Source organism: Tachypleus tridentatus, chromosome 13 (assembly GCF_004210375.1).
Source record: "Tachypleus tridentatus isolate NWPU-2018 chromosome 13, ASM421037v1, whole genome shotgun sequence".
NCBI classification, from domain to species: Eukaryota; Metazoa; Arthropoda; class Merostomata; order Xiphosura; family Limulidae; genus Tachypleus; species Tachypleus tridentatus.
The window spans coordinates 268,388,278-268,412,942 of record NC_134837.1 but is presented as its reverse complement, the minus strand read 5'-3'; the positions used below and the strand labels follow the sequence as shown (position 1 = coordinate 268,412,942).

At 33.9% G+C, this 24,665-nt stretch overlaps 1 protein-coding gene across 17 annotated transcripts in view; it reads right to left on the bottom strand.

The window, feature by feature from the left end:
• LOC143239811 (transcription factor CP2-like) overlaps positions 1-24,665 on the bottom strand; it is a 78,150-nt gene that overhangs the window by 31,536 nt on the left and 21,949 nt on the right. For 10 of the 17 annotated variants that reach the window (XR_013021388.1, XR_013021389.1, XR_013021390.1 and 7 more), the window contains 6 exons: positions 21,933-22,000; positions 19,838-19,967; positions 15,571-15,677; positions 9,619-9,762; positions 7,078-7,146; positions 4,081-4,122 (listed from right to left, as the gene is read on the bottom strand). Coding sequence is in view for 13 of the 17 variants with exons in the window: in XM_076481339.1 (XP_076337454.1) it covers positions 4,081-4,122; positions 7,078-7,146; positions 9,619-9,762; positions 15,571-15,677; positions 19,838-19,967; positions 21,933-22,000 (560 nt within the window). In the remaining 4 variants the exon portion in view is untranslated. The remainder of the gene's footprint in view (positions 1-4,080; positions 4,123-7,077; positions 7,147-9,618; positions 9,763-15,570; positions 15,678-19,837; positions 19,968-21,932; positions 22,001-24,665) is intronic. The other 7 variants (XM_076481341.1, XM_076481349.1, XM_076481344.1 and 4 more) reach the window with 3 other exon arrangements.

Below are 24,665 nucleotides of genomic sequence, written 5' to 3'. Positions count from 1 at the left end.
TTCACAAGAAATATTTTCATGATACAATGACACTGCACAACAATTTTTTTGAAAAGTGTTGCTTCCTGAAAGGTTTTGCTGATTGTGACAGGTACCTGGTGGGTATGCACAAATAGAGTTCTGGTTTTGATTCATCACGTAGTAACTGATAAACAGACAGTTAACTGTTCACCGGCAATAACGTATTTAATTGTGTTTATGTTTCTAATATGCTATTAAGTTCAACATAATTAAAAGTGTTTTGCTCCTGATTTACGTTTGTATTCAATGTCCGGTGCATCACGTTGCTGTGTCCAACAGTAGTCAGTAAGCATTGACGGATTCCAGTTGCCCTTTTATCGTTTTTCCATTGTATCATAACTGAAGATTTCGATGGAACGGTATGTGATGGGCAAATCTGGGTGTGATTTTCGTGATCAGCAGCCAAAAATCTATAAGGAACACCCAACAGTGTTCAAGAAGGAAAAACTTTGTTGTGCAGTGCAATTTATCTCAGATTGTTAATTTTAGTTTAAAATTATCAGTCTTATAATTGTAAAAATAGTAAATGCACTTTGTGGCAATTTTGTCATGTTTATAGCTTAACAACAAACCAATCAGGCTAACAGTTACTTAAACAAATAAATTAGAAACCCATTAAAATTTGTTTCAACTTCCAATATTTTTCAATGTGCTAAAGCAAATGTAAACACATAGAATTAGTAATTACAGTAATTCATACTTACCACACTTTACTTGAGCTGTTTTTAACAAAACTACTCAGGGCCACAAAATGGAATACTTCACAATCTGTTTTCACCTTTTGCTTATCAAAACCACAAACAGATAAAACAACAAAGAATCTACAGGGTCTTCCAACAAAAAGTGGAGGAACTTAAAACTTGAAAAGTCAACAATGACTTTTGTTGGTATAACTTGTGTTTATTATTTATGACACTTTAGGTCAGTAAGAGTTCTTTTAATCATTAAGTATGAAAAATAATGTCCAATTAAGTGTCCACCACAAACTGCTACACACTGGCATGCTTTAAGGATGACTTCTACCATTGGAGAGGTCAAAGTGTTATTAATTTCCATCTTTAAATTATCTTTCAAATCCTGTAGTGTTGATGGCTTGTTGATATACACTGTACTTTTAAGAAATCCAAATATTATGAATGCCAGTTTATGTCACCATTACAAGAAATTAGTTTCAGAATTGTTAAAGCAATATTGGAACTGTGGCTCCATCTAGTTGGAACCATTGACAACATGCTTGAAGGAGTAACTGAAACAAAGTTCTTCATGGTGAGCAGCAACAACGAAACATTGGGGTTTGAAATAAAGTTTATAAATTAAAGAAAGCTGTTGGATTGTTCATCATTAAACTTAATCTTTATTCTGAAAACAAGTTTTTCCTTAAACCTATCTATATAAAATTTAAAGACATTTTGGTAGATACTGTATCTGTCTTTTAACAGTATGATATTAAATAGAAGGAGGTATATCAAGACATTCTGTTCATTTTTGAATTTACATCTGAGTAAAGCTTCAATACCTGTACCATTACCTGTCATGTTGATATAGCTTTAATACCTGTAACATTACCTGTCATGTTGATATAGCTTCAATACCTGTAACATTACCTGTCATGTTGATATAGATTCAATACCTGTAACATTACCTGTCATGTTGATATAGATTCAATACCTGTAACATTACCTGTCATGTTGATATAGATTCAATACCTGTAACATTACCTGTCATGTTGATATAGATTATCCTCACTTCTGGTCTTGCATCAATTAAAATTAAAAACTAATTAAAAGACACTGTAAATGCATGACATGAAAAAGATTGGACCTATTGAAATGTAAGATTACTTCTTCCCATCACCTTGTAACTTATGACACAAGTCACTATATAACAGAGCTACTTACTATCTCATTATGTATGACTTATAAAACTTTTAACTAAAAGCCAGTTTCCAAACATACACTACAGTAGGCCTAACGTCACTATGAACTAGGCCACTTAATTGACAGAAATGGTGCAAGAAACATCAAAAGAATTATATCTGATGTACATAGATAGTATTTGTTACCAACACTAAACATTCACTGTACGTGACCAACGTTAAACATTCACTGTACGTCACCAACGTTAAACATTCACTGCACGTCACCAACGTTAAACATTCACTGCACGTCACCAACATTAAACATTCACTGCACGTCACCAACGTTAAACATTCACTGCACGTCACCAACGTTAAACATTCACTGCACGCACGCCACCAACGCGTTAAACATTCACTGCCACCAACGTTAAACATTCACCAACATTAAACATTCACTGCACGTCACCAACATTAAACATTCACTGCACGTCACCAACATTAAACATTCACTGTACGTCACCAACATTAAACATTCACTGTACGTCACCAACATTAAACATTCACTGTACGTCACCAACATTAACCATTCACTGTAGATCACCAACATAAAACGATCACTGTACATCACCAAAGTTAAACATTCACCATACATCACCAACATTAAACATTCACTGTATGTCACCAACATTAAACATTAACTGTATGTCACCAACATTAAACATTCACTGTAGATCACCAACATTAAACATTCATTGTAGATCACCAACATTAAACATTCACTGTATCAGGTCATCCCTTAAGTAATGTCTGATTTTAGGTTCAGAAAAAGAAAAAGAATTTTAAACACATTTAATGTTATTTAATCAATAATGTATGTTACGTTATGATTAATTTCTTCATGTCAATGATACACAAGCTTCTGAATGTCACTTCTATAAAATTTGTGGGGTTTGGGGGAAAGGAATGTAGAGAGGGTAGTTTTGACATCTTCATGTGTTCTAAGCTCTTTTCCATCAAGATAGTTCTGCAAATTTTGGAATAGATAATAATCAGATGGGACAAGGTCTGGAGAATAAGAAGAATGTGAAAGTTTTTCCCAGTATAACTCTTCAGTCTTTGCAGATGTGATCCTTGTTGTATGGGGCCATGCATTATCCTGGTGTAACACAACACCTTTATGAATGATCAAAGCAGGCCTCTTTTCTTTCAGTGCAACATTCAAGTACACTAACTGTTGGCAACAGAAGTCTGATGTAATCATTACATTGAGTGGCAGTAACTCAAGGTGGATCACACCAATAACATCCCACCAAACGCTTAACAAGACTTTCCTAGTGTAGAGGTCCATTTTGGGATGTGTTTCAGACAGTTTACTTACACTGAGCACTTAACATTTTTATAATATATCCATTTTTCACCTCTGGTCACTAACCTGACCAACAGAAGGGTCAGTTATGTTCACGAGAGTTGATCTGAGGTTGGCTTTTGTCAAATCATGGAGGATCCATTTCCCAAATTTTGACACCTTTCCAAGCTGTTGCAGATGATGGTGAACTGTTGAATGAGTTAAATTAAGTTTCTGTGGTAGTTCTTCAAATTTTACAACACAATCTTCATCAATTGCAGTCAGCAACAAGTCATCATTATACTCAACAGGACGACCTGAATGTGATGCATCACTTAAGCTGTAGTCACCTGATCTGAACTTCTGAAACTACCTTCGACATTTTCTTTCATTGAGAGACTTCGCACCATAAACACCTTGAATGTTTTGTGTAGTTTCTGCTGCACTACTGTCTTTTTTAAAACTCATAAAGCATTATATGCCTAATGTGCTCATCAGACACATCCATCTTCATCAGGGTTTATTTAATTAATGATCTGACAAAGTGGAGTTGGGATAGTTTCCTTTATTTGTCTGAACATTTTTATACACGTCCTACTAATATTTTAGTCATTAAAGCCTTCTACGTTACCAACTTTAAATATTCATTGTACATCACCAACATAAAGTACCTGTGAAACTTGTCTCAACAAGACGTATAAGCGACTTAATAACTACGTGTCACGAAGTAATAAAGTTACTGTGAAACTTGTCACAACAAGAATGTATAAGCTATTTAATAACGACATGCCATGAAATAAGAAAACAAACAATACCCTGGTTTAGGAATGTCTTCTATTTTTAAAAAAATTCTTACCTCAGTCAGAACTGTACAATCATAAGATGGTCGAAACTTTTCCTGCAGGTCATAAATTAGAAGAATTATTTCAATTCAAAAAACACAAATAAAATAAAAATTCTGATGCAAGAATAATAACAATAATACACAAAATATAAAAATATAATGGTCCAATAAAACATACAGAATTAAAGTGAAACTAGTGGTATATATTTTAAAATTATTTTCAATCCATGCTTTGATTGGTATTATGATCCATAAAAGTAAATGAAGCATTCTAAAATAGGTATTGAGAATCTTTTAAATTCTATCCACCTAGTTTCAGTTTACTTCAATGTGTACTTTTTGCTGCAGCAATGATCCATGCTTCATGTTAAAATATATATGTTTTCCTCTATTTATTTGTTCAGTTTTTGTGTGTTCATGGAATGAAACAACATCCATAAACATTTAGTATATATTTGTCCCTGATAGCTTTAACTTTCAATTAAAACTACACTCTCAAATTTATAAAATCTAATCTTTACTCTGACCTACTGATAAGTGTATAAAATGTAATCTTTACTCTGACCTACAGATAAGTGTATAAAATGTTATCTTTATACACACACATAACTACACTCTGAATGATCAATTTTTCAATTAGTATTCTGATTGGGTAATATATATGCAAGAATGGCTCGTTTAGGTTGATAAAATATTTTACATAGAAGAGTGAACAACGTTTCGACCTTCTTCGGTCATACGTTAGGGTCACCTGACGATGATCTGAAACACTGATGTCCCCTCTTATTAAATACCACCTCATTTAACACTTTCTCTGCTGTAAACAAGTATGTTTGATTCCTGCTAGTGGCTCTCTAGTGCTAGCAACAAACATGTTAGGGTTTTGTATGCTGTGACTGTAAGGAGATGGAATCTTCTTTTGGCCATACTATGAACAACTCATTGCATTCTTGGAATCACACACATACTAGATTATTTAAGTGAATGTCAGCTGTAAGCAAACATTTCAAGACACTCACAACAACATGCTGATCACTTGATATTTCCAATGTTTTGGACAATATATTTGCTGATAGTTCTGACTGAGTCTACAATATACATGACCAGTAAAACATTTACATATTCTGAGTCTACTATATATATATAATCAGTAAAATAACCAGTTGTTCTAGGTCTACAATACACGTATAACCAGTAAACTATTTACATGTTCTGACTGAGCCCACAATATATATAACCAGTAAACTATTTACATGTTCTGAGTCTAATATGTACACTGCTAAACAAAATCTTAAGGCCAATGAACATAAATAAAAAATATGCACATTGTGTTGTTAAACTCAACAACTTATTTGAGTAGAGCTTCGAAAGATGACAAAAAGAAAAATGAAACTAAAAATAAAAAAACTTTTTAGCATTTAATATGGAAAATACAAACACTATGAAATTAGCCTAATTACTAGCTGGTCAAAAGTTTAAGACCATACCAAAAAGAAGTCCTAAACAGGGTAGGAAATGCCCAACAAGAGGTCTCAGTAGTGAGTTGCACGGCCGTCATTGTGAATAACTTCAAACATTCGCTTTGGCATGGTCGATATAAGCGTTTGCAGAAGGCTGGCTGGAATAATATTCTAAGTGGTGAAGATGGCTCCATGAAGATCATACACTGTTTGGAAGTGATGTCCATTTCTATAGACTTTCCTTGCCATCCACCCCCTAACATTTTCAATGGGGTTCAGTTCAGACAAACATGCTGGATGGTCCAAAATAATCACATTATTTGCCATGAAAAAGTCCTTTGTTTTGCAGGCATTGTGGATTGCAGCGTTGTCCTGCTGAAAGATCCAGTCATTTTCACACAAGTGAGGGCCTTCAGTCAATAAGGATGCTCTCTCCAACATGCCAATGTAGCAAGCTGTTGTTTGACAGCCCTGTATAACCTGAAGCTCCATTGTTCCATGGAAGGAGAAAGAACCCCAGATCATGATAGATCCTCCTCCACTGTGTCGTGTAGAAAATGTCTCTGGTGAGATATCCTTATTGTGCCAGTAATGTTGGAAGCCATCTGGACCATCCAGGATAAATTTTTTCTCATCAGAGAACAGGACCTTCGTCCACTTTTCTATTCCCCATGTTTGGTGCTTCTCAGCAAAGTTTAACCGAGCTGTTTCGTGGTGTGGAAGGAGGCGTGGCATTTGAAGACGTTCATGGTTTTCAAAGCCTTTCTCTCGTAGATGCCGTCTTATTGTTCTTGAACTGCATTCTGCATCTGTAAGGGCCTTAATCTGGTTTGATGATCAGCTGGTGTCTTGCAGGACAACCCGTCGAATCCTCCTGCTTAATGCCAGCGCAATTTTCTTGGGCTGACCATTTGAAATTTTCATTCCATATCCCTCAGGGTCTTTTAAGAAATTTGCAACAGCAGTTTCACTACTCCCAATCTCACCAGCGATGGCACGTTGAGACAGACCTTGCTTTTGCAGCTTGACAATTCTGCTATGTTCAAACTCTGCCAACTTTTTAGCCTTTGCCATGTTTTTAATCAATGTAACATAGGAGATGTTGACAACGCTATTACTTGAACCCAAATGACGAAATTTTGTTACATGTTTACCGATTAATGCTTCATTGTAGTATGGTCTTAAACTTTCGGTCAGCTAGTATTTAGGGTAATTTCATAGTGTTCACATTTTCCCTATTAAATGCTAAATAAGTTTTTTTATTTTTATTTTCCCTTTTCTTATTTTCATCTTCCTAAGCTCTACTCAAAGAATGGTTGAGTCCAACAATGCAAAATGCATATTTTTTCTTTATGTTCATTGGCCTTAAGAGTTTGGCCAGCAGTATATATAACCAGTAAAATATTTACTTGTTCTGTCTGAGTCTACAATATATACATCCAGTAAAATATTTACTTGTTCTGATTGAGTCCACAATATATATTAGCAGTAAAATATTTACTGTTCTGACTGAGTCTACACATATATATATAACCAGTAAAATACTGACTTGTTCTGACTGAGTCCTCTTAACCATTCTCTCCTTATCAGTTTTCTGTTTTCTGTCTGCACCTTTAGGCTATAAAATAAAAGAGTTATTAAACAATGGGACACTTGTAGGTAACTCAGAGTAAATCTGTACCGTGTTTCTTCCTCAGAAGTTGTATTGAATATACTCAACACTAAGGCTAGAGATACTTTAAGCCCATAAAAGCATTTAGCTTTTCATTCGATAACTTTAATGTGTAAAGGTTTATAATTCACTGTTTAGATTTGTGAAAATAAACAATGTTTAAAGTGGAACTGAAAAGAAAGATAAGATTGAAACACAAATTAACTCATTGGTAGAAACTATGGAAACATATTAGATACACAAAGTACACATCAAACACATAAATCATTGAACTTCCATACATAATAGTTTAGGTTTTCTTTTCTGCACTGAAATTCCTCTGTTAGTAATGGTGTACTGTTAATTTTAACAGTATGCTACAGTTATACTAAAATAATATTTTAAGTTTCTAATGGTGAGTAAAGAAATATACATCTGAACTAAAGCACAAAAGCCTATTTCTCTCTTCCAACCAGTGCTGATGAGCCACAGTTTCAGCAAAACTAGTCTGTTGCAACAGAAGTAGTGAATCAAAAAATAGATTAGGCTTATACATCATGTTTTCTGGATGAAATTCATGTTTTGGTGAAAAGAAATTCACATATAAATAAATACAAATAAAATATTTGTAAAATATTATTACTTTATATCCTTCAAACCATAGGTGGAAGTTTGAAGTGGCCATAAAGAACCCAAAACATGTTTAATAAAAAATTACAATTTGTGTGAGAAATTGTTTTATAAATAAGCTTCCATTAGTTATGAAATTATTACTAAATTACATAGCCTAAATATTACTAATTAAACTATTAATTTTGGTCTTAGAATACTAATCATTGGAAGATATAAATATTTCCATCTGCTTATGAAAATATATATAATGCTTTTTATCTGTTATTAAATAAATATGAAGTAAGATATTAATATTAACTTAATATATCTTTACATATTTAACAATATCAAATAATCAGTTTATATTACTACAAAAAAGTTTAAAATATTTTGTGAATGAAAATTGTGTGAATTAACTTGTACAAAAATATCTCTATTTTCACCTTTCTAAGTAAGAATAATCAATGACAAACCTCTGTTAAGTAAGAATAATCAATGACAAACCTCTGTTAAGATACCAAGTATTCAAACTGTGTCATTCAGTTGTTTTACTCATTTTAATAATAACAATAATAATAGTTTGAGTAAAATACAATGAATACTGTACTTTTATAGATCCATTGTTGGTATAAGATCTTAACTTATTTATCGTCGGTATATGATCTTAACTTACCCATCGTCGGTACAAGATCTTGAATTATCCATCATCAGTATAAGATCTTAACTTATCCATTGTCGGTATAAGATCTTAACTTATTCATCGCTGACATAAGATATTAACTTATACAATGTTGATATAAGATCTTAACTTATTCATCATCGGTATATCATCTTAACTTACCCATCGTTGGTAAGTTACCCATCAAGTTAAAAATAGTTTGGTGACATCTGAGTAACAGCTAACTCGGCAACAGCGGATCGGGCAACAGTAAATTATATTGAAAGACAGGTTGTTGAATGGACAAGTTGTTGAAAAGCAACCAGTCACAAAAGCAAATCAACTTGTTGACAGCAGATTGACAACAACTGTCATGAGATTGATTTGTTATATTTACGTTTACTGAAGGGAATGCATGCATGTTTACATGCACACAAATTAGGTTTACAATGTAAATGAGTAATTTGTTGCATTTTGAATAGATAAATACAAAATACAATGATCTAATAGAGACAAAACAAGTATTGAATTTATATTCTGAAAATAATAATATAAAAAATATTGAAATTTAATGTATTATAAATGCCTAAAAGCAAAAAACTAAAGGTGACATAATGGTGATTTAAAAATCCTACAGTCTCACCCAAAATTTCAGCTAATAATTTTCCTTTGATAGCCATAAGCACTTGCCTACCCTTCTACGAGCAATGCTATTGGTATATTTGAAATACTGGTGTGCCAACGAGTCTGTCGGCAAGTGATAATATTGTTGATGAATCGAGTGTTGCTGAGCTGGCTATTGCTCAGTTGACCTTCAACCAGAAAAAATGTGTATTTGATCTGGTGTAGTTAATAAGGTTGTACTTGGCCTATTCTGGACAATACAAGTTAAAAGGTTGTACCTGACCTGGTCTGGACAATACAAGTTAAAAGGCTATATTTTACCTTGTGTTGACTATATGAGCTAAGAAAGGTGTCGTTGACCTGGTTCCAGCATTACGAGCTAATAAAAAAACAGTTTAATTTGTGTAGTCTAAGGAACAAAAAAATAAATATTTCATGTGTCTGGAGTGAGCTGATAAACCAGTGATAATAAAATACTAAGTGTGAACGAATCTTTACATGAAATATAAACATTAAGATTGAAGGAAGAACATGATAAGATATACCTTAAAAACTTTCACTTGACAAGAAGCCACATGTAACTTATCAACATCACCATCATGGTTATAACTTTCAACCTGGATATAAAACGGTACTCCCTTTTCACCACCGTGTTTCTTAGGTGTAAATTCTGTGCTGATGCAATTCACCTCAAAATAGGAGAGAAAATAGTTTTCAGGTATCTACAACAGTACACTTGGAACATATAAATAACACTTTCAAAATTAATGACTAGTTCCACATCTGTTTCATACTTAATAAAAAAAATACTGTTTTACACACAATAAAATACAATTCACATAAATTATCTTCACATGTTATTCATCGAGATTTGAAATGTTTTCAAACTTTACACAAAAAATGAAACATTTCCACTTTATAGCTACTTATAAAACATTATGTCTGTAGAGTAGAGAATGGATATGTGAATTCTGTTTATTGAAATGTCACTGATTTGTTTACAGACATGTTACTGTATTACATGATTTGTATTTGTCTACTAATCTTAAAACCTAGTCATTGGTATTGCGTAACTGTCTTCTAACCTTAAAACCTATAGTCATTAGTATTGTGTAAATGCTTATAACTTTAAAACCTATAGTCATTAGTATTGTGTAATTGCCTAATAACCTTAAAACCTAGTCATTGGTATTGCGTAACTGTCTTCTAACCTTAAAACCTATAGTCATTAGTATTGTGTAATTGCTTATAACTTTAAAACCTATAGTCATTAGTATTGTGTAATTGCCTAATAACCTTAAAACCTAGTCATTGGTATTGCGTAACTGTCTTCTAACCTTAAAACCTATAGTCATTAGTATTGTGTAATTGCTTATAACTTTAAAACCTATAGTCATTAGTATTGTGTAAATGCTTAATAACCTTAAAACCTATAGTCATGAGTATTGTGTAAATGCTTAATAACCTTAAAACCTATAGTCATTAGTATTGTGTAAATGCTTAATAACCTTAAAACCTATAGTCATTAGTATTGCGTAACTGTCTTCTAACCTTAAAACCTATAGTCATTAGTATTGTGTAAATGCTTATAACTTTAAAACCTATAGTCATTAGTATTGTGTAATTGCCTAATAACCTTAAAACCTAGTCATTGGTATTGCGTAACTGTCTTCTAACCTTAAAACCTATAGTCATTAGTATTGTGTAATTGCTTATAACTTTAAAACCTATAGTCATTAGTATTGTGTAATTGCCTAATAACCTTAAAACCTAGTCATTGGTATTGCGTAACTGTCTTCTAACCTTAAAACCTATAGTCATTAGTATTGTGTAATTGCTTATAACTTTAAAACCTATAGTCATTAGTATTGTGTAAATGCTTAATAACCTTAAAACCTATAGTCATGAGTATTGTGTAAATGCTTAATAACCTTAAAACCTATAGTCATTAGTATTGTGTAAATGCTTAATAACCTTAAAACCTATAGTCATTAGTATTGTGTAAATGCTTAATAACCTTAAAACCTATAGTCATTAGTATTGTGTAAATGCTTAATAACCTTAAAACCTATAGTCATTAGTATTGTGTAAATGCTTAATAACCTTAAAACCTAGTCATTAGTATTGTGTAAATGCTTAATAACCTTAAAACCTATAGTCATTAGTATTGTGTAAATGCTTAATAACCTTAAAACCTATAGTCATTAGTATTGTGTAAATGCTTAATAACCTTAAAACCTATAGTCATTAGTATTGTGTAAATGCTTAATAACCTTAAAACCTATAGTCATTAGCATTGTGTAAATGCTTAATAACCTTAAACCTATAGTCATTAGTATTGTGTAAATGCTTAATAACCTTAAAACCTATAGTCATTAGTATTGTGTAAATGTGTAATTTGAAATTATTAAAGGCCTGGTTCAGGCCTTAAACCCACAATGTCATGAATGAAACAACACATTTACTGTCAAGTTATTCAGTAATACACAGTGAACAACTCGACCACAGTAATGGAGAAAAGTAGTAGCAACAGGCAAGATATGTAGCAATACAGAATACTAGTTGCAATAGATATGTAGCAGTTCAGAATACTAGTAGCAACAGGTACACTACACAGCCAGATGTTGTGGACACCCCCTTCTAATCAGTGGGTTTGGCTATTTCAGCCACACCCATTGCTAACAGTTCCAAACTGTTCATAGGGAGCTTCATGAAATGGGTTCACATGGCTGAACAGTTGCACATAAGTTTAAAATCACCATGCACATTGCCAACTGTTAGTTGGAATGGCATAAAGCACACTGCCATTGGAGTCTGGAGCAGTGTTCTCTGGTGTGATGCATCACCATTCACTATTTGGCAGTCTGAAGGATGAATCAGAGTTTGGCAAATGCTACCTGCCTGAATGCATAGTGCCAACTGTAAAGTTCTGTGGAGGAATAATGGTTTGGGCCAGGCTCTTTAGTTCCAGTGAATGGAAATACAGCACACACTGACATTCTAGAGAATTGTGTGTTTCCAACTTTGTGGCAATAGTTTGGGAAAGGCCATTTTTGTTTCAGCATGACAATGCCCCCATGCACAAAGCGAGGTCCACAAACACATGGTTTGCCGAGGTTGGTATGGAAGAACTTTACTGGTCTGCACAGAGCCTTGACCTCAACCCCACTGAATACTTTCAGGATGAATTGGAACACTGACTGCGAGCCAGGCCTTCTCACTCGATATCAGTGCCCAACCTCACTAATGTTCTTGTGGCTGAATAGGAGTGAATCCCCACAGCCATGTTCCAAAATCTAGTGAAAAACCTTCCCAGAAAAGTGGAGGCTGTTACAGCAGCAAAGGGGAGACCAACTCCATAATAATGCCCATGGTTTTGGAATGAGATGTTCAACAAGCACATGTGGGTGTGATGGTCGGATGTCCATATACTTTTAGCCACGTAGTGTATGTAGCAATACAGAATATTAGTAGCAACAGATATCTAGTAATTCAGGATACTAGTAGCAAGAGACAAGATATGTTGCAATACAGAATACTTGTAGCAACATATATGTAGCAACACAGAATACTTGTAGCAATAGAAATTTAGTAATAGAGAATACTTGTAACAATTGACAAGATATGTAGCAACTGAGAATACTAGTAGCAGAGAAGCAATAGATCAGATATGAAGAAATGTTTGAAAAATACACTGTATACTTTGGTTACAGTGGGAAAGACAATCATTAAATTTTAGTTTTTCAGTTAACAGATTGACACGGAATAAGAAAATATTTACATTAATTATAAACAAACATAAATCTCTTGGTTGTGAAGTGATTACTTCTGATTAAAATATTAGGAAGTACAATATTAACAAAAGGTTTGTTTTCTCACAAAGGCTTTCTGCAGTAGCCATCCCTAATTTAACAGTTGTAGACTACATGGAAGGCAGCTAGTTAACATCATCCATCACTAACTCTTTCACTACTCTTATCAATAAACAGTTGGATTAACCATGTATTATAAAGCTACCACCTGAAAGACAAAGACAAGTTTAGTGATGGGATTCAAACTCACAGATTTCAGACTGTGAGTTAAACACCTAGTCACTAGGCCACATCATACTGGGATTCAAACTCACAGTTTTCAGACTGTGAGTTAAACACCTAGCCACTAGGCCACATCATATTCAGACTGTGAGTTAAACACCTAGCCACTAGGCCACATCATATTCAGACTGTGAGTTAAACACCTAGCCACTAGGACACATCATATTCAGACTGAGAGTTAAACACCTAGCCACTAGGCCACATCATATTCAGACTGTGAGTTAAACACCTAGCCACTAGGCCACATCATATTCAGACTGTGAGTTAAACAAAAGCCATGGGAGGAAACATCATATTCAGACTCATAAATGTTTGAGCCACCAGGCCACAACACACATTCAGACTGTGAGTTAAACACCAGCCACTAGGCCACATCATATTCACAAACAACCAGGTTAAACACACATTAACTAGAAACACATCAGGTTCAGACTGTGAGTTAAACAAACAACCACTAGGAAACACACATTCAGACAACCAGGTTGAAACACACAGCCACAGCCAAACAATTCAGACTGTGAGTTAAACACACATTAACAGGCCACATCATATTCAGGAGTTAAACACAGCCACTAGGACACATCATATTCAGACAGAGTTAAACACACCAGCCACTAGGCCACATCATATTCAGACTGTGAGTTAAACACACATTAACAGAACATCATATCAGACAGGATTAAACACACATTAACAGAGGCCACAGGATGAACCAATTACAGTAAACAAAAGAAATGGGAGATGAAATAATTTCTTTTATCATAAATGTTTGAGAACCAGGATGAAACACACATTAACAGAAACAACCAGGTTGAAACACACATTAACAGAAACAACCAGGTTGAAACACACATTAACAGAAACAACCAGGTTGAAACACACATTAACAGAAACAACCAGGTTGAAACACACATTAACAGAAACAACCAGGATGAAACACACATTAACAGAAACAACCAGGTTGAAACACACATTAACAGAAACAACCAGGTTGAAACACACATTAACAGAAACAACCAGGTTGAAACACACATTAACAGAAACAACCAGGTTGAAACACACATTAACAGAAACAACCAGGTTGAAACACACATTAACAGAAACAACCAGGATGAAACACACATTAACAGAAACAAGCAGGATGAAACACACATTAACAGAAACAACCAGGTTGAAACACACATTAACAGAAACAACCAGGATGAAACACACATTAACAGAAACAACCAGGATGAAACACACATTAACAGAAACAACCAGGATGAAACACACATTAACAGAAACAAACCAGGGTGAAACACACATTAACAGAAACAACCAGGATGAAACACACATTAACAGAAACAACCAGGATGAAACACACATTAACAGAAACAACCAGGATGAAACACACATTAACAGAAACAACCAGGATGAAACACACATTAACAGAAACAACCAGGATGAAACACACATTAACAGAAACAACCAGGATGAAACACACATTAACAGAAACAACCAGGATGAAACACACATTAACAGAAACAACCAGGATGAAACACACATTAACAGAAACAACCAGGATGAAACACACATTAACAGAAACAACCAGGATGAAACACACATTAACAGAAACAACCAGGATGAAACACACATTAACAGAAACAACCAGAAACAACCAGATGAAACACACATTAACAGAAACAACCAGGATGAAACACACATTAACAGAAACAACCAGGATGAAACACACATTAACAGAAACAACCAGGATGAAACACACATTAACAGAAACAACCAGGTTGAAACACACATTAACAGAAACAACCAGGTTGAAACACACATTAACAGAAACAACCAGGTTGAAACACACATTAACAGAAACAACCAGGATGAAACACACATTAACAGAAACAACCAGGATGAAACACACATTAACAGAAACAACCAGGATGAAACACACACTAACAGAAACAACCAAGATGAAACACACACTAACAGAAACAACCAGGATGAAACACACATTAACAGAAACAACCAGGATGAAACACACGTTAACAGAAACAACCAGGAAGAAACACACGTTAACAGAAACAACCAGGATGAAACACACGTTAACAGAAACAACCAGGATGAAACACACGTTAACAGAAACAACCAGGATGAAACACATGTTAACAGAAACAACCAGGATGAAACACACATTAACAGAAACAACCAGGATGAAACACACATTAACAGAAACAACCAGGATGAAACACACATTAACAGAAACAACCAGGATGAAACACACATTAACAGAAACAACCAAGATGAAATACACATTAACAGAAACAACCAAGATGAAACACACATTAACAGAAACAACCAAGATGAAACACACATTAACAGAAACAACCAAGATGAAACACATATTAATCTCACCCTGATGAACACTCCAGTTTCCTTTGTAGGATCCCACAAAAACTCACATTTATTAACTGACTGGGGATCATTCCTAGCTTCATAAACTCCATAGGATAGTGGAATGTCTGTGTAAATAATAAAAAAACAATGTTAAGAATTGTCATATGGAAAGTTATTGATGCAATTTTTCAACCTGTACTGGAAAATAAAAACTGATTTTTTAAATGTTACTGTCTTTTAAAGTAATCACATCAACTTGTAAGAATAGTATTAATTTACATGGTGACACAATGGCATTACTTTACATGGTGGCACAGTGGCATTAATTTACATGGTGACACTACTTAAATTTTCCAAAAGATTACAGGATATTTTTGCTGTATTTCAAGGAATATATAAATGTAAATGAGTTTATTTGCAATTGACAACAAATTTTTACTGACCTTGACAAAAGTAGAGACATGACAACAACAATGATGTCCAGAACCTGGGTTACTCTCAATACAACAAGAATTATGTCCAGAACTTGGGTTACTCTCAATACAACAACAATGATGTCCAGAACCTGGGTTACTCTCAATACAACAACAATGATGTCCACAACTTGGGTTACTCTCAATACAACAAGAATTATGTCCAGAACCTGGGTTACTCTTAATACAACAACAATGATGTCCAGAACCTGGGTTACTCTCAATACAACAACAATGATGTCCAGAACCTGGGTTACTCTCAATACAACAACGATGTCCAGAACCTGGGTTACTCTCAATACAACAACAATAATGTCCAGAACCTGGGTTACTCTCAATACAACAACAATGATGTCCAGAACTTGGGTTACTCTCAATACAACAACAATGATGTCCAGAACTTGGGTTACTCTCAATACAACAACAATGATGTCCAGAACCTCAGTTACTCTCAATATAACAACAATGATGTCCAGAACCTCAGTTACTCTCAATATAACAACAATGATGTCCAGAACCTCAGTTACTCTCAATATAACAACAATGATGTCCAGAACCTGGGTTACTCTCAATACAACAACAATGATGTCCAGAACCTGGGTTACTCTCAATACAACAACAATGATGTCCAGAACCTGGGTTACTCTCAATACAACAACAATGATGTCCAGAACCTGGGTTACTCTCAATACAACAACAATGATGTCCAGAACCTGGGTTACTCTCAATACAACAACAATGATGTCCAGAACCTGGGTTACTCTCAATACAACAACAATGATGTCCAGAACCTGGGTTACTCTCAATACAACAACAATGATGTCCAGAACCTGGGTTACTCTCAATACAACAACAATGATGTCCAGAACCTGGGTTACTCTCAATACAACAACAATGATGTCCAGAACCTGGGTTACTCTCAATACAACAACAATGATGTCCAGAACCTGGGTTACTCTCAATACAACAAGAATTATGTCCAGAACCTGGGTTACTCTCAATACAACAAGAATTATGTCCAGAACTTGGGTTACTCTCAATACAACAACAATGATGTCCAGAACCTGGGTTACTCTCAATACAACAACAATGATGTCCAGAACCTGGGTTACTCTCAATCCAGAACAACAACAACGATGTCCAGAACCTGGGTTACTCTCAATACAACAACAATGATGTCCAGAACCTGGGTTACTCTCAATACAACAACAATGATGTCCAGAACCTGGGTTACTCTCAATACAACAACAATGATGTCCAGAACCTGGGTTACTCTCAATACAACAACAATGATGTCCAGAACCTGGGTTACTCTCAATACAACAAGAGTTATGTCCAGAACTTGGGTTACTCTCAATACAACAAGAATTATGTCCAGAACCTGGGTTACTCTCAATACAACAACAATTATGTCCAGAACCTGGGTTACTCTCAATACAACAACAATTATGTCCAGAACCTGGGTTACTCTCAATACAACAATAATGATGTCCAGAACCTGGGTTACTCTCAATACAACAACAATGATGTCCAGAACCTGGGTTACTCTCAATACAACAACAATGATGTCCAGAACCTGGGTTACTCTCAATACAACAACAATGATGTCCAGAACCTGGGTTACTCTCAATACAACAACAATGATGTCCAGAACCTGGGTTACTCTCAATACAACAACAATGATGTCCAGAACCTGGGTTACTCTCAATACAACAACAATGATGTCCAGAACCTGGGTTACTCTCAATACAACAACAATGATGTCCAGAACCTGGGTTACTCTCAATACAACAATAATGATGTCCAGAACCTGGGTTACTCTCAATACAACAAGAATTATGTCCAGAACTTGGGTTACTCTCAATACAACAACAATGATGTCCAGAACCTGGGTTACTCCAAATATAACAAAAATGATGTTCAGAACCTGGGGTATGTTTTCAGTTTAATAGTGGGCATGTCTTCCATTATATTTTCAGCTTAATACCAGGCATGTTCTCTGTTGTGTTTCCTACTTAATACCAGGCATGTTCTCTGTTATTTTTTAAGTTTAGTAGCAGGCATGTCTTCCATTGTGTTTCTAGCTTAATACAGAGCATGTTCTCTGTTATGTTTTAAGCTTAATATGAAGCATATCCTCCATTACATTTTCAGCTTAACACTGAGCATATCCTCCATTATGTTTTTCTGCTAAATACTGTGCATGTCTTCTGTTATGTTTTCAGTTTAATACCAGGCATGTCCTCCTCTCACATTAATGACAGCCTGATAGCATCTTGTGTCCTGGCTCAGTTTGGAAAAGGTTTGCTGTCCTATTCTTGGACTAGGACAAACCTGAGCTTCTTTAGGCTGACAGGTTTCACTGGATGATCTTGCCATAAGTGTATTTAGTAACATTCAGGCCAGGTAAACATGCCCATTCTCTCAATACTCTTATTCTCTAGGTACTGGTTCACTAACTTGTCTCTGTGGTCTACCACTGTCATCCATTAAAATGAAATGTGGACCTATGGCTCCTACATACAGCCTCATCATTGTCATCAAATAAAATGAAACATAGACCAACTGTTCCAGCATATGGTTTCACACTGTCATTCACTGAAATGAAATATGGACTGATGGTTTTTGCATATGGTCTCACCATTGTCATCCATTAAAATAAAATATGGACCTATGGTTCCTACATATGGACTCACCATTGTCATCCATTAAAATAAAATATGGACCTATGGTTCCTACAAATGGACTCACCATTGTCATCTATTAAAATGAAATATGGACCTGTGGACAGATGATGTACAAGTCTGTATAACCCATAAGATTGATACAATCCCAAACCATCACTGACCCACCTTCATACTGGTCATGTTCTATCAAATTAATATCTGCATATCTTTCATTACGTCATTTCCACATTTGATTGCATCCATCATGATAGTCCAGCAGTATCTTGACTTGTCTGTGAGGGCATTTGGCCAAAGAGCCTGTGTTCAGTCCAAAGATTCCCTACACCTTTCAAGCTATTGGCTCTTATTGGGACTGCTCATCTTCTTGCTCTTAGGTCAGTTGCTTGGAGTCTGTTTCTCATTGTCTGAGTGGAGACAATAGATCTAGAAAGACTTCTAAGGAATCTCTGAAGATTCAAAGCATTCAGTATCTGGTTTTTAACCTGCTGACGTAACAAGACTACTATCACGACTTATTTCCACTCATCCTGTCTCCTGGAGCAATTACATGCTCCAGAGACTATATTTTGATTGCCTCCTTGGACAGTAACAACTATTCTTGGAAACAATCCTTCTAGTAGCATCTCTATTCTTGTTTCTCACAGACCGTGCCAGTGCAGCATTAAAGTGAACTGAAAAGAACAGCATAACCACAAACATGTCTTGGAAGTTATGGAATGGTAGAGACCTGGCTAATTAAAGACCCACAGAGTGTCTCCTATACTTTGAAAATTCCAAAGACAGCAGTGATCCATTTTGTGCTATGCTGTGGTCATGCTTGACTGCACAGTCTGAAAGGTGCTTGATAATTGTAGGGTACATGTCAAATAAAGCAAAAATATTATTTTAAAATTAATAAACCCACTTTAGGAAACAGCAAATTTTCATCAGTATGTTTTGTAAGAAATGAATAAAATTATTTTATGAATAATTTTTCTATAGATTTTGAAAATGGGTTTAATTTTTTGGTTTGTTTGTTTTGAATATTGTTATACATTGATATATACATATATATGAATAATATTCATATACACTGATATATATGATTAGATGTTATATTGTTTGGTAACATTTCAGATAACTTGCCGATGTGGTACACTTCTGTCATACCGATTTCTAAAATTCTTTCTGATGGATGAGCTTGTTGCCACTGGGTGATTTGTTCTTTCTCTGCAAACTGGAGTCTTCTCTCTTGAAACCCAACTTTGAGAAGACTCTAGAATCATCACAAAGAGGAGTTCATTGTCTGTATAAAAAGTTTTTTCAAATAATTCTTCAAGCTCTTTAAGGAATTATGCATTCAATATGTGACTCAAATATCACAAACCTTACCTCATCATATACTTGTTTATTATTTTGTTAAGTCCATCTATAAGAATTAAAGATGATCAAACAAAGAAAAAGAGAACATTTAGACATAATTAAGACCTCTACATTAAACATTTATTCTTTATGTTTATGAATAGTGCTCATTCTTTGTTTTCTTGTCGATAAGATAACATTCAAAGCAGATTTGTAATTACAAAAACAGGTCCAAAGGCTGATGTAAAGTCTTAAAGTACAAGGATATCTAATTTATAGCAGCAAGAACAAACCTATAAATTATTTTCAAAATAAAAATACATACTTTGACAAAAAGAAAAACTCCACAAGTGTTACTAGACTTCAAATACTATGGAATGTGAGCTCTTGAAGCTAATAATTTAAAAAACACTTTATCTTGGGTAACCTTATACATCTATTATTGTTATTAGAATCTGTACTCTGAAAGAGTTAACAATAACAGAGAAAATAACAACAATAAACATGTAACATAAAACCAACAATTATGATGTAATTTATAACAAATGAAGTTTTTATGTATCTCAGGGTGGCTGGTATGTGTGTTAACACTTTTACTAATAATTTTACTGCAAGTGGGTTCCTCGTCATCACAAAATCAAGTATTTGTATACAATTCATGTATTTAGTCAAATGTAACCATGTACACACATATATTACTTCTGCTAATGGTAATATAGGGAAGAAGGAATACTACATAGGTTATGTCTGCTGAATTTCACTGATTGGTCAATCTAATTCAACTGCAATCACTGTGGAAAGATCACAGTATCAATTCTCTCTGGAATGGAAAAAAAAGCATGTCCAGATTTTATGCAACACTGTTATTTTGTGATAAAACACATGCTATTTTACTGTCTTCTCATATGCACAAACCAACCCTAAAGAAGATAAAAGATCTCTTTAATTCCTAACAAAAAAAAACAACATACTCAGAGAAAGTGTACAATCTGTATATTATAATTCTTTTAAGAGAATAATGGAAACTATTTAAACTTGGATTAGTACACAATCAATAAGCTAAAACCACACTTACACCTTGAACCTGATGTTAATATACAGAAACATCTTTCAAACAAATCACTTAAAAAAGACGTTTTCCACGTTAAGATACAACTGACATTAAAATACTGTTACCTTTAATAGCCTTCCTCTCATTTCTGTCAGGTCTCCACATTAAGATACAACTGATATTAAAATACTGTTACCTTTAATAGCCTTCCTCTCATTTCTGTCAGGTCTCCACATTAAGATACAACTGATATTAAAATACTGTTACCTTTAATAGCCTTCCTCTCATTTCCATCAGGTCTCCACATTAAGATACAACTGACATTAAAATACTGTTACCTTTAATAGCCTTCCTCTCATTTCTGTCAGGTCTCCATGTTAAGATACAACTGATATTAAAATACTGTTACCTTTAATAGCCTTCCTCTCATTTCTGTCAGGTCTCCACATTAAGATACAACTGATATTAAAATATTGTTACCTTTAATAGCCTTCCTCTCATTTCCGTCAGGTCTCCACATTAAGATACAACTGACATTAAAATACTGTTACCTTTAATAGCCTTCCTCTCATTTCTGTCAGGTCTCCATGTTAAGATACAACTGACATTAAAATACTGTTACCTTTAATAGCCTTCCCCTCATTTCCGTCAGGTACTCACATTAAGATACAACTGACATTAAAATACTGTTACCTTTAATAGCCTTCCCTCATTTCCGTCAGGTACTCACATTAAGATACAACTGACATTAAAATACTGTTACCAGCCTTCCTCTTTTTTCTGTCAGGTTTTCACATTAAGATAAAACTGACATTAAAATACTGTTACCTTTATTAGCCTTCCTCTCATTTCCGTCAGGTCTCCAAGCATCTTGAGTTTGATTTCATATGATTGACCTGAATAAACAAATTTCTTAAGATTTTAAATATCCAAGTGTTTTGCAGGTGACATTTGTGGTTACGAAACAGGTATTGGAAACATTGGAACTGGGTTTACAAAATATTATAATAATACAGCACATGTAGAATAGGAAATATGATTTATATGATGCACTTTCTTTAACATAAAAAAACACATTATATATTCTTAAAAAGTATTTAGACAATAAAAACAATCTTCCTAGATAAAGCAGCTTTGTCTTCTCCCTGGTATACAGAGGATACAACATTCGAGAGTGTATTAATAATGTACATATTCTGGCTTCACTTCTCTTTATTCAACCACAACCTAAAGTCATCAGCTGAATACATTATTATGAAAGACAAAAACTCTAAAGTCTGAATATTTTATTCAAGCCTGGAAATGTTGTTGATGAAGAAAGTTGATTGACATTCTTATAATAACTGTAATTACTGTGGGAGAATGCCTGTCTTCAAGTGACCCAGTATCTCACTCATCAAAACATTCACCACATATACAGTACCTATTATTTTACAAAGATAATCAGATTGATCAATGTGACCTTGTACGTTCTTCAGAGAATGAATTTTAAGAATCTAAAATTACATTAAAAACATACAGATCTCATGCCTCTCTAAGGAAGGGATAACCACTTGAAGTAGAAATTAACTGTATAGTAAGTATACACTGAAATTTGGAATCAACTACATATATATTCAGCAAATCAAACAACACTAGTCCTTTAGCACATTTTAACATGGTGTCACAAGAAAATAAGACATCAGACTTCTGTCTCAACGAGACTGTGGATTTGTTTCTAAGAATATGAGAACAAGTCATTGAATGTTAATATAGCCCTCATGTAGCTTTGCATGAAATCAACACAAAATTTAAAACAAATAAAGAAACAACAATTGATCATTCAAGATTAATATATAGAACAGATTAATCAGGTGTAATACGCAGAATAAATTAATCATGTTTAATAAGTAGAACTGGTCATTCAAGTTTAATACACAGAACAGATTATTCATGCTTAATATGTAGAACTGGTCATTCAAGTTTAATATATAGAATAGACATTGTTCTTTATCTATCCTGTCATCTAATAACAGTTCAACAAACTTACACATTGTTGTTTATCTATCCTGTTATCTAATAACAGTTAAATCAAAGTTCAACAAACTTACACATTGTTCTTTATCTATCCTGTTGTTCTTTATCTATCCTGTCATCTAATAACAGTTCAACAAACTTACACATTGTTCTTTATCTATCCTGTCATCTAATAACAGTTCAACAAACCTACACATTGTTCTTTATCTATCCTGTCATCTAATAACAGTTCAACAAACTTACACATTGTTCTTTATCTATTCTGTCATTCAACAAACTTACACATTGTTCTTTATCTATCCTGTCATCTAATAACAGTTCAACAAACTTACACATTGTTTATCTATTTATCTATCCTGTCATCTAATAACAGTTCAACAAACTTACACATTGTTCTTTATCTGTCCTGTCATCATCTAAAACAGTTCAACAAACCTATCCTGTCATCAAAAAACGTTGTTCTTTATCTATCCTGTCATCTAATAACAGTTCAACAAACTTACACATTGTTCTTTATCTATTCTGTCATTCAACAAACTTACACATTGTTCTTTATCTATCCTGTTATCTAATAACAGTTCAACAAACTTACACATTGTTCTTTATCTATCCTGTCATCTAATAACAGTTCAACAAATCTACGTGTTGTTCTTTATCTATCCTGTCATCTAATAACAGTTCAACAAACCTACACATTGTTCTTTGTCTATCCTGCCATCTAATAACAGTTGACCACATTCACAAACAACATAATCAGAAAAAAACTGAGAATGTGAAAGAATATACATATTGAACATGAAAAGTAAGAAATCATTGGTAGAGATATTGTAGACATTATTTACTCAAAGTACAAACCAATATTCTGGCTCCATGCTAGTATTTAGAATTATATTTGGTGAGAAGAAAGTGGAGAGCAGGATTGAAACTGAAAGTGTTCACATATTAAAGAGTTGTGCAGGAATGATATATCACATCTATGGGATCTGCTCTACTTGTGGGACAGGTGTCCTCTTTGTCTGAACAATAAACAATCTAATTCCTGGGCAGTAAATTCTGATTAGTCATAGAGAAAAAGAACAATATAAGATCTTTAGATGAAAATGAATTCATCCAGGACTCTTCTTGTCACTGGATATATATGACTATAAACCAATATTTAGATCTCAGACACACTGTTAAGAGCAGGAATGCTGCTGTTTATTTTGACTTGTTTAATACTGTGGTATAACTGAAGCCCAAACTTAAAATATGAGATAACTAAATGTTGAATAAAATATGAGATAACTGAATGTTGAGTAAAATATGAGATAACTGAATATTGAGTAAAATATGAGATAACTGAATGTTGAGTAAAATATGAGATAACTGAATGTTGAGTAAAATATGAGATAACTGAATGTTGAGTAAAATATGAGATAACTGAATGTTGAATAAAATATGAGATAACTGAATGTTGAATAAAATATGAGATAACTGAATGTTGAATAAAATATGAGATAACTAAATGTTAAGTAAAATATGAGATAACTGAATGTTAAGTAAAAT